The 12,166-nt window shown below is 39.4% G+C and overlaps 1 protein-coding gene across 2 annotated transcripts in view; it reads left to right on the forward strand.

Moving 5' to 3' along the window:
- Positions 1-8,818, forward strand: part of ehbp1l1a (EH domain binding protein 1-like 1a) — a 51,750-nt gene extending 42,932 nt beyond the window's left edge. For both annotated transcript variants that reach the window (XM_062444765.1, XM_062444764.1), the window contains 10 exons: positions 154-320; positions 422-470; positions 571-1,080; positions 1,170-1,215; positions 1,414-1,457; positions 1,850-1,961; positions 2,135-2,234; positions 2,897-2,970; positions 4,473-4,587; positions 6,003-8,818. In XM_062444765.1, coding sequence (XP_062300749.1) covers positions 154-320; positions 422-470; positions 571-1,080; positions 1,170-1,215; positions 1,414-1,457; positions 1,850-1,961; positions 2,135-2,234; positions 2,897-2,970; positions 4,473-4,587; positions 6,003-6,096 — 1,311 coding nt within the window. In that variant the 3' untranslated portion in view covers positions 6,097-8,818. The remainder of the gene's footprint in view (positions 1-153; positions 321-421; positions 471-570; positions 1,081-1,169; positions 1,216-1,413; positions 1,458-1,849; positions 1,962-2,134; positions 2,235-2,896; positions 2,971-4,472; positions 4,588-6,002) is intronic.
- The last annotated feature ends 3,348 nt before the right edge of the window (positions 8,819-12,166 follow it).

Here is a 12,166-nt window from a genome sequence, read left to right on the forward strand (position 1 = left end):
GTGCACCCAAGTAGCCAAAACATCAGTTAATTGAACTATATTCAGTTAACACCTTTATGTCACCAATTAGTTCAAAGATTATTTCTGCATTGTCCTGTATATAATTTATATTACAGTAATGTTTCATTATTGTTTGTGTGTGTGTGTGTATAGAGTCCATCAGGCAGTCCAAGATTAGTGACTTCCAGTCAGTCTCTACTGGAATGGTGTCAGGAAATCGCACAGGCTCACAAAGGAGTGAGGATAACCAACTTCAGCACCTCCTGGAGGAATGGCTTGGCCTTTTGTGCCATCTTACATCATTTCTGCCCAGAGAAGATGTAAGAAATAGTTAAATTAAGACTACATAAGATTTTTTAAAAGATGTTTCTGTATACACTCTTTTCTGTGTTTATTAAAAACATATTTTTTCTTTGTTTAGTAATTATGAATTACTGGACCCATATGACATCAAGCACAACAACAAAAAGGTGATCTGTATTTTAAATAAAAAATGAGCAAAAGACCATCTAATAATGTCATGTGCTGGTTGGTCATTCTGAATCTAATCCCCTTTTCTATATGTTGCAGGCTTTTGATGGTTTTGCAGAACTTGGCATTTCCAGGCTGATGGAGCCCTCTGACATGGTCATGTTAGCTGTGCCTGACCGTCTCATTGTCATGACCTACCTCAGCCAGATCCGCACCCATTTCACGGGCCAGGAGCTCAGTGTGCTTCATATAGATAAGGACAGCAGTGAGTCCAGCTATGCAGTAGCAGCAGACCGGGAGATCCAAGAGGACACCGAGGAAACTATTCGCTACTGTGCACAGAGGCTTCAGGAAGAGGGTATAGCTCTTGAGACTAATGGGGCTGCTGGTACAGCAGAGGACAGTAAAACCAGTAGGGACGTGGTTCCACCTCCCAGAACCAAACGGTTGCAGGTTGCAGGGGCAGGTGGGGCTCAGGCACCGGTGGCACCACCAAGAACTCATTTCCTGTCCAAATCAGGTTTCTCTCATGTCAAAGATGCAGATCTGGTCAAGAAGCGTAGGTCACAGCGGAGGAGTGGGTCAGTAGAAGAAGGAGAACTATCAGTGGTATGATGCTTTCTTCCATCCTGTCATCATTTTTTTGTAGATTTCTTTCAGCAGCCTATGCTATTTAAAAATGTCTTTTATCTTTAAAGGCCATTGCAGGACAGGAAGACAGTGCCCGGAACACAACAGAAGCTGGTTAGTCTTTAAAAACCTTTTTCTTTGATGCAAAAATAGTAGATCCAGTGTAGTATTTCTTTTTTTAACTTGACCTTTTTTTATTAGACTGTTTTAAGGGGGAAACTAGTTAAAAATGATTTGCTTTTTTTTAAAATTGAAGTTGCTAACTTATTCTTAATAGTTTATATAAGCTGTATGCCTGTGTTTGTCTTGCAGATAGAGGAGAGGCTGTGGCTGAGGAGGGGAGACCAGAAGGCCAGGTCAGTTTTGGCGAGGGTCATAAACAACCATATGTTTCTTTGTAGGGATGAATATCAGGAACTGCTTGTAAAGTAGAACTGGTACCACATTTGTGTGAACTGAGGATTCTCGAAGAAGAATGCATTTCACATAGTGTAAAAGTAATGACAAAATATTGCCCTTGCCAAGTTACAAATAACATATTTTTGGTCTCTTCTTATTTAAATAATACAAACAAGAATTGCCTGAACTGTTATTCAGTGAGAACCAGAAGTTAATTTAGATTGAATTAAATCTGAGTGAAATTTCATTGTGTACTCTCTACCTTGTATTGCTCTATTGTTGTTCAATTTTGTATCATACATACAAAAAAATAGATTAGGAGGGTAATTGTGTGTGTCAATGCATCCAGGATCCCAGACAGTATGCACTGAGTCAGATGGAAGCCCTGGAAATGGAACAAAACCATATAGATAACAGAGCTGGAGTGGTAGAGAGAAAACTCAGACAGCTGATGGAAACAGGTAATGGTGGCACAATAAGTGAGAAGAACATGAATTTGGGGTAATAAGTTATTATTTTAAAGCAACAAATGATGTACTTTAATGGCACACATTATTAAAGTAAAGAGTGTATCATTTGTAATACACCAACACCCAGAAGGTTTATAACTGACTGACAGAGTTTTCTCTCACAGGCAGTGACAAGGTGGAGGAGGAGAGGTTGATTCAGGAATGGTTTATGCTGGTCAACAAGAAGAACGCCTTAATCAGGAGGCAGGATCATGTGCAGCTATTGTAAGACATCCACAACACACACTGCCTGAAACTTGTATAGTATAAACTATTGACTATACAGCACCATTTTCCAACTGTTTTCTAGAAGCAGGACCAATGCTGAAGCTACATTAACAGTTTGCCTGAAGTGGACAACTATGTAGCTGTTAGTAATAAATACAACACTATATGATTATATTTGAAAATTATAAGTAATGTACTGTTGTATTATGTTAATAAATGTGGCTAAACTGGTCATTTAATTTATGGAAAACATGTTTACTTTGAGGTTGGCATTTCTTTGACTGACTGGTTTAAATCCTGGGATGACAAACAGCAGGGAGCTACAATATCAACCACAAATACTTACAGAAATATAATTTAATTTAAAAGCAGTATTGGTAAAAAACAAAAAACAAAACTAATACTAATACTACTAATTGTTCTCTGGAGAAAAATCATGTCCACACAGAAGAATCTCAACCTAGGAGTCAAATCCTAATGAATGAAAAAAGACATCTTGGTAACAATTTCTGGACCACCCGACCACAATCATGACAGGGACCTTAGTTTACTGATTTCTAAAGACACATTTTGAAACCTGCCTTTATTGATAGTAAGTGCACCCCTTCCATAAGCACGGACTGTCACTCATCTTATAACGCATCTCTTGTTATTGACAGGCTGGAAGAACAAGACTTGGAAACAAGATTTGAGTTGTTAAACAAGGAGCTGAGGGACATGATGGCCCTTGAAGGTACGACTCTATTGCTATTTCAAAGAAAAACAAAAAGATCAATTCCCACACACACTTATCGCCTCATAAATATGTGTGAGAATTTACTTTTTCCTTTGAAACTGGATCTTCGTGAGACTTGACTCTCTGCACCACAAAAGAGACAAAGCAAATTGTGTGTGTGATGTCTTTCACTCATCTATGGCTTTATTGTTAACTGTGTTCTTCTGAAATAACACTCCAGTACACAGGAACATAGTGAATGTCAGAATAATACACTGAAACACTCAGGGACAGATTTACTAAGAAAATAATTATTGATAATATCCATCTTGATTTATTTTTCTTTCAAATAATCAGATTATAGTTATATACACATCTATATTTCAATGTTTCTTTTTCCCATTACCATTCTCTATCTACACTCTGTTAATGTCTGGTCTCTATAGGCTGATACTGTATGATGTTAGTACATTTAGCAGAATGCATGATCAGCCTATGTTCATGTCTCCTGTTATTTGTGCGATCCTCTTAATCCTCCCCTAATGCATATGCAACAAAGAGAGGGACTCACCTTGCAGACACTCAAATAAAGGACACACAGACTGTGACTCCAACCTGCTTTAATCTGTTGGATAAATATAGAACTAAAGCATTTACAGCTGTCTGATAACATCTGGTGGCATAGCTTCTCACAACTGACGCACCGCTTCCCATTTTACTCAATTGGTTCAGACCCTGTTAATTTCGTGATATAAGTTTATATCTTTAAGTTCTGTCTCTTGCACCTGTTCAATATGTGTATTGTTTCAGTTTCGGTTCAGCTTTTAACTGATACCTTGATCCTATTGTAATAGACTTTGTTTTACCAACATTAAGCACCAATTCGTTACCCATTCACTAACTTTAAGTACCTATTTACCATGTTGTTCAGTTTTTATGTTGTTGATACAATAATCTATTGAGTCATCATCGTACATAATTTGAGCTATTTCCAAGACTAGTGGAAGATCATTAGTAAAAACAGAATATAATAGGGCGCCCAAACAGCTACTCTGAAGTCTGATGTGACTAATATAAGTGACTAAAATAAAAACCTCAGAATTTGGTTTTTGTAAGTTTGCAGAGGAAGTACCTTTAAATATATCTACTGCCGCTCCGTAGGTTATCACATCCTGTACAACTTCTCCTTTCTTTGCACAGATGCAGAAGCTCATGCGTGAGCTCAGAATGTGACACTAGTGGCTTTGAGGGAGACTCTAAAAAAAATTCTACTGGAGAAGCAAACTACAAACTGTTTTTACAGCCGATTTTTAAACGTACAGGGGTGAAAGTTTGATATACTAAAGATTCATTCTTGGTAGAAGCCTGATTGTTATATTCACTGATGAATCCCTTAATAAAATCTTTGAATTTTTATTTCTGGTTACTACTTCTGCTCATCACATTATGTTGTGTATGGCAGCAGGAAATAAACTTAGTCTACAACACACTTGTTTCTTTCTGTTGTCTTTATCATGCAGATTGGCAGAAGACTCAGGCTCATAAACACAGGGAGCAGCTGCTCCTTCAGGAGTTGGTGTCACTGGTCAACCAGAGAGATGAACTGGTCCACAATATTGATGCCAAGGAGAGAGGGTGAGACACACTTATTGTGCTGGATGGAGGGTTTGTTTCTTTCACAGCCTTAATTCTGCAGGAATGATGGGCTGGGTCCAATATTACTCCTTTACTCATTCACTATTCCCTGTATAATAAACACAACATAGTTCACTCAATAGTCAGGAGCAAATCAAGATTTTGACACTAATCTAATTTTGTGTCGTCAGCTTCAGAATCATGTAATGGTAGTTTTCATATCTTTAAAATGTTGAGTGATGCATTGTGGGATTGTTAGAAGAAAGTAGTGTACATGTCATGGACACTTTTTCATGATGGAATATTTGAAGGCTCACTATAGTAGAGATATTTACACACTCAGCATTCTTAAATAAAATGGTGTAGGGTAAATGTAGAGCACTATATAGTAAATAGGAAGTGATACAGTCATGTTATCAGTGTAGTTAACAAAAACTGTGACTCAAGCAGAACAAAGGATTATGGTCAAATCAATAGTTGTAGTTTTTTCCTTCTTTTGTGGGCTTTAAATGGTTTCTCATTGATTTCTGGACAATAATCCACTAGATGGCAGTGTAGTGTCAGCCTGCTCCTCCAGCTTTCAGCTTACATGAACAGTACTCCACACACAGTGATTATTTTAGTGGCCAAATTAGTGGCTGCAAATGAGAGAGGTATTTCAGAAAGTCAGAAAGTATCAATCAATCAATCTTTATTTATATAGCACCAAATCACAAAAAAGTAATCTCAAGGCACTTTACACATAGAGCAGGTCTAGACAGTACTCTTTAATTTAATTTAAAGAGACCTAACATTCCCACATGAGCAGCACTTGGCATTGAAAGTATCAACAGGTAATGCCAAGTGTCTTTCAGTAGCCATGTTCATGGACTTCAATAGAAAGAAAAAAACAATAAATCTCAATACACATAAGAGATGGCTGAAAGGTTGTCAACAACAACATGACAGAAGGCAAACTGAAATAGTTTAAACATCAAAGGAAACAATGTCTGACAGAAAGAAAAAAATAGAAATGCTATATTGTTGTTGTTTTTTCACAAAAAAGTTCAATTATCTAGTTAGAAATTATTATAGAAACACTTTTACTGTAATACTTTAACTACCTCAAGCTCATAATACTTATGTACTTTTACTGTAATACTTTCACTACATCAAGCTCATAATACTTATGTACTTTTACTGTAATACTTTTACCGTAGTATGATTTTTCATGCAGGACTTTTACTTGTATTTTTACATTGCTGTATTGGTAGTATTATTTAAATATAGCGTCTGAGTACTTCTTCTATTGTTTCTTGTCCCTCAAAGGTGAACACTGTCAAAATGGATTACAATTAGACAAATGAATGGATTTAGATCTGACATCAATAAATGCTTGTGAGTAAGCCCTAAGCCTTTTCCCTTCTTGTCTTCAGAGCTCTGGAGGAGGATGAACGTCTGGAACGGGGCCTAGAGCAGCGGAGGAGGAAGTATGCTAAACAGCAGAAGGAGAAGTGTGTGATGCAGTGATTCTGTCGACCACTAGCACCACGTGCTGGTTTGTGTTTCTGAAAGAAAGTGCATGATGACAAAACCAAGGATGGAACAGTTGTGTTGAGTCCTCTCTCATCTGCAAATGAGCAGTAATAAGGCAAACAAAGCTGAGCCAAGGGATGTACTTCTACACATGGAACCAGTATGAGGCTGCAGTGTATTCCCAATAGAGACCTGAATGGTCCAAAACCAGAGTGAGGTTCTGGAAACCGTCTCAATCGACTCGAGTGTTAGTTTTGGTTTGCTTTTCCATTTGAGTGTCTTCAAAGTGTGGCATTAGGCTCCATTTTATGACCAAAGATCAGAGTAGTTTAAGTGGTGTCAGTGTCTTGTCCAATAACCCACTCAGCAGGAGAGGCATCAAGAGAGCTGCTTGTACCTTTGGACTGTTTGCAGTTTCTGTGCTGTGTTTTTAAATTGCTACAGATTGTGATTGTAGATATAAAGTGTGAAAGTGTGTATGAGAGTGGAAATGTCCGTTACAGTTTGGTACAGATATGAGTTGCCAACAGATTAGGGTTAGACATGTTGATACCTAAGCTTTGGTACCAATACACCTGAAATTACAATAGAAGAAAGCCTCAGAAATAATCCCAACCTTACAAACCATGACAAAGGACGTAGATTATCTACAAGACCATTTTCAGGTCAGCCACAAGTTTTGGTGGAGGTTTGGGTAATGTTAGGAAAAAACTACATGGTAGGTTGTAGCATAGGTTAAAATACCTACATAGGAACCTTTTTGGTCATGGTTAAAAGAAACCATTGTGACAATCAGTAGGAAATAGGAAACAAACAGCCATTGCCCAATGCCATCAAGACTCCTCAATCTACTCTAACCTCGTGTCCTCGTGGGTTTCATTCGCACAGCTACAAGAAGTTCTCCTTTGGGTCAACAGAAACATAGGACAATGTTAAGGCATTTTCTTGTGAAGCCAGTGCTGAAATGCCACTGAACAATAAAAGTTACATTAGTTATTTCTGAGTTCTGTGTTTGCAGTGACTCTACCTTTACAAAAGCATCCAACACGAGCCATCAGACAACCAGACAACCACATTATTTAAACCACATATTACACCCAACTGTCAATTTGATGTGATTGTAGCATTTTTTAAAGGATTTTACAGCCTATATTGTTGTCTTCTGTGGTGTCATTTTCAAAACAGCCACCTGATGGTGACAAAGCAGGACATTATCAAAGCCTACACATAGTTTTACAATTGAAGGGAAATTTACATTAAACATTTTAGCTACATTCACCTTCCGTTTCACTTCCAAATAATTTAGTTTAGAATCTACAGTTCAGCCCTACCTGCCATACTCACCTATTTACCCATGCCTACCTTTAGCAATTAATTTAGTGAGTAAAACATTGTCATAACTGAAAAAATCACCACCTCTAGCTAAATATAAGGCAATTACCTTTAAGGCAGGTTGAGGCAGGCATGTTTCTGTTTACAGAGCAACATCCCTGAAGCTGTTGACAAAAGTCATCTGCACTATATTGGTATTGGGTAACACTTATTTGCAATTATCAGATTTATGTTAAGTCCAAAATTGCACATACAGTGTAGGCCTACTGTATATCTGCAAACAAAGACGTTTTAAACACATAATTTGTCACCAAAGTTGCCTTACTGTAGGAAGTGTTACATTATGAATGCCTGTAAAAAAACAACACAGTTCAAACGGAATGTTACTGAGTGACTGTGATTGCGTTTAATCCATTGCGTTCAGGAAAATGTGGAGTAGGGTCTGTTTTTAGGACTACTCTATCTTTTATGATTGATGCCTTGTTATTGACTGACTGTTAACTGCTTTATGGAGAAGTTTCCTTGTTGATGTGACTGTAACCAAAGGACTTAGACAGAAAATTGAAAATGTTCTGTTGCAGTCAAGTCAGTGTGGTATTGGTCAGTGGTAAAGTAAAGCAATGGGTGTCAAATTTCACTCAAATTAAACTCACAGCAAAAGATTTGTGTAGATTTTTTTGTCACTGGGTAATGTGATGTATTGATTTATGTTACCATTTACATTTATTCCTTTGGCAGATGCATTAAATAACTTATTGGATTCATTGAAAGTTTGACTATTTATTCAAGATGTTTTAACTGGAGAAGCAGCCACGCAGATGTTTTCTTTCTTTTTATGTGTAACAAAGGTCATAGCCCTCTTTACTGCAGCATTTGACTTCCATCTCTGTTGAAAATCAGCACAGAACCATTTAGTGCACTCCTATTCATGACAATGACTGTGAGACCTGTTCATACAGGATTTTTTTGCCACAGATCAGGAAAGTCTAAGAAAAAATTATAAGTAATTGAACATGTTTAATGAATCCCACCAATAGCAGGTAATTAAAAATAACAATTGCACATTTAAATTTGCTAAAATGAAAGCTGGAGATGTGAATGTTTGTGCATGTAAAAAAACAACAACACAAATCTTCATTAGCACAGTGTTAAAATTTGCCAAAAGTGAATTAACACTTCCATCTTTTAATAAAGTTGTTGTACTAAAAAAGTTATGCATCTTTACTTACAGGTGCATGCTGTAACACAGTGACATGTCTGTGAAAGAGATTTTATTTTGTGTTTGTCAAAAGCATTGCTGTTGGAAACTTTTTATTTGTTGTCTTCATGTTACATTTGCACTATTTGTAAAGTTTGGAAAATACAAAAGATTTGAATGCCTTTACAGCTTTCCTGGGTTGTTCTTTCACTTATGAAACATATTGTTTGCATTATATTTCTATTCGTATATAATGGCAACATATAGAATGATTTTTGAAGGCTGATGCTGGTCACTATTTTGTAGCCTCAAAAGTTTAAGGCTACAAAATAATCCCCTAAAATCCGGATTATTTGGCTAGTGTGAGTGCAAGTGTACTGTGCTTGAGTACGGTACACTTCCCTGGTACGGTACGCTTGGAAGAGGTGTGCGTAGGCACGGTACACTTGGTCACGCATGCGCACTAGTGTACATACATTATGTATGTATGGGTTCCCAATCCGACCATTTTTTGTGTATTATTTTATCATTATTAAGGCAAAAGAACTCAATTTATGTCCATCGACATTATAATGAAAAGGCTATAGGCTAAATATTAGTTTGCATCCAGCGTGCTGCGTGGACTTCATTACATCTGCTGCACCGCTGCTACCACAATTATGAAATGGTAAGTTAATTGACTTTGACCCCCATAAAAGTAATATTTTACAAATCTGCATTATATAAACTAACGAAACTCATTAAAGTAAGTCATTTGGCGACTTCTAAGTCATTAAACTACGTCTTACTTTTACTGGCGTAAAGAGTTGAATCAGGACGTCTGCTTTTACTAGAGTCTTTTTTATACAAGTATGTAGTACTGCATACTACACAGGCATGACTCAGAAGAACAAGCTTGCACTTTTTAATCATAGTGCGTTGTATTAATTGATCGGCTGTGTTGTGTTTTACCGGCACACAGCACAGGAACACACAACTGTGCATGTTTTATGAGAGTAAACTGTCCAGTGGCGGCTGGTCAATGCGGGGCGCTGGGGGGCCGCCCCATCCAATAATCTAGAGAAAGTCTACTTAAACATATTAAATATAAATGAATTAGATAATGCTAAATCATTATGAAATAAAAAGTATTTGTTTGTAAAAATGCGCCTGTTAGTCTCTCAGCACCTGTCAGCATTCATTATAAATCGATTCCAAATGGTATTTTATTAATTTCTATATGTACTTCCTGTATGCGGGGCGCCGGCCTAATGGGAGTCAATGCAAGCCCTCAAACTTTTGACAAGCACATGACCTGAGGCTGCTCTCTCATTGGCCTGCGTCACATTTCCCACGGGGCGCAGCTCAGTGCGCCCCGGACACGCCCACTTTTATTGGAAGCGAATTGTTGTTGTTTCATGTTTTTTAATCTACTGTGATTGGAAAGTTCCGGCTGTCATTCACGCCCTCCCGTCAGCTGCTGTCACCCAAACTCCTGCTGACGGTAGATTCAGGAGATGACGTTAAAGTGGAGCCGCGGAAATTAAAGAAGATTATTTGGTAATTTCTCTACAAAAACATAATTTCACAAGACTTTCACTTGAAGGGAGAAAGAGGATAAAGCAGTTTTGACCGGACCGGCTTCAGCAGCAGCAGGTGATGGAGGAGCTAAGACCCAGAGCTTCTCCCGCTGCTGTTATGATAAACGGAGCTGGCTAGCTGGATGCAGTGTGAGTTATTCCTTTTATTGCTTTATCTGTTTGCTGTTTCAAAGTGCCAGCACCGAAGCGTTGTGGACAACGACAGGGGAACGAGACATAAAACATCTCTCTGAAAAAATGCAAACAGAAAGCTGCAGCCATCGAGACAATAGCATGGAGCTAAGTTGTTTTTAGCAGACTTAGCACCTGCAGCCAAGGAGTCCCTGATATATTTCTCCATGGCTTCACGTTCAGGGCGAGACAGGTTGTAGAGTCGGCTCTTGGGCAGGGGGGCCCCTGGAAGGAGATCAATGGCACGATTATATCTGCGATGAGGAGGTAACGAGAGAGCCAATTCCTTACTAAACACCTGTCCCAGATCATGATATTCAGAGGGAATGGAGGTCAGGTCAGGAGGTTCAGGTCTAGGAGGATGAACACCCTCTGTAGGAGACAAAGCAGATTGCAGGCAAGAAGCATGGCAATATGGACTCCACTAAGTTATCCTTCCCGCCTTCCAGTCAATCTGGGGATTGTGTCTTTTAAGCCAAGGATGACCTAAAACCAGTGGAGTCTTGGGAGCAGAAATAATGTTAAATTGAATCCGTTCACAATGATTACCAGACAGAACCAAAGTGACCGCAGCAGTTTGATATGTGATGTGAGCTAGAAATTTTCCATCCAGGGCGTTAACCTTGAGATGAGGTTCCAGGACCCCAACGGAAATTCCACTTTGTGAAGCCAATTCCCTATCCAAAAAGTTATCCTCAGCGCCAGAATCGATTAATGCCAGAAGGGGTAAAGAAAGCTGATTAAAGCAAAGTCTAGCTTGAATCTGAAGTCTAGATGGGGCTGCAGGAACAGTCTGACTCACCAGTATCCCCATCTCTACTGGTGAGTCCCCCCTTTTGGCTGCACAGGACAGGTAGCAATCAAATGCCCAGTCTGACCACAGTACAGACACTCACCAGCCTGAATTCTGCGCTGTCTTTCAGCTGGAGACAAATGGGCCCGACCTAACTGCATAGGTTCCTCCTCAGAAGTTCCTGTAGGCTGGGAACTCTGAATGGCAGGCCTTGTGGAAGGTGGATTCCTTAGGCTCTCGAAGGCCGGGATATGGGGCACTGGAGGCAATGGGTTACGGCTGCCTCCTTCTCGGCGGCGTTCACGCAGACGATTGTCTAGTCTGATAGCAAGGGAAACAAGAGAAGACAGATTAGGGGGATCATCTCGGGAGGCCAATTCATCCTTTACTTGCTCACTTAACCCTTTACGAAACACTCCACGTAGGGCCTCATCAGTCCAGCCTGAATCTGCAGCGAGAATCCAGAACTCCACAGAATAATCAGCCACACTTCTAATGCCTTGGCGGATATTAAGCAGGCGGTTAGAGGCATTTCCTAAGTGGTCAGGGTGATCAAAGACAGCTTTAAACCGGGACACTAAATCGTCATAGGTCAGAGTGCTTACAGGTTGACTAGAATTGATTGCCTCAGCCCATGCCAGCGCTCTGCCCCTCAGCAACCCCAAATTGTAATGTACCTTCGATTGATCGGAGGGGAAGGTTGATGGCCGCTGTTGGAAAACCATGGAGCACTGCAGAAGGAATCCCCGACAAATATCCAGATCTCCAGAAAAAGGTTGCGGGTCCGTAATGTAGGAATCCCTCTGGGCAGGTGGGTATGACGGACCAGGTGGAGGCTGCTGAGGAGATGGCATGGCTGACTGGGTCACTGAAGGGGTAAGTAAAGATGTTAATGCAGGAACTTGATTGGTTAGCTGAGCAATTTGAGTTATCATAGCCCGGTTATCATCTGAGAGGGAACGTAGGAATGGCTCATGTTGGTCAAGAAGT

The sequence above is a fragment of the Scomber scombrus genome, chromosome 23 (assembly GCF_963691925.1).
Source record: "Scomber scombrus chromosome 23, fScoSco1.1, whole genome shotgun sequence".
Lineage (NCBI taxonomy): Eukaryota > Metazoa > Chordata > Actinopteri > Scombriformes > Scombridae > Scomber > Scomber scombrus.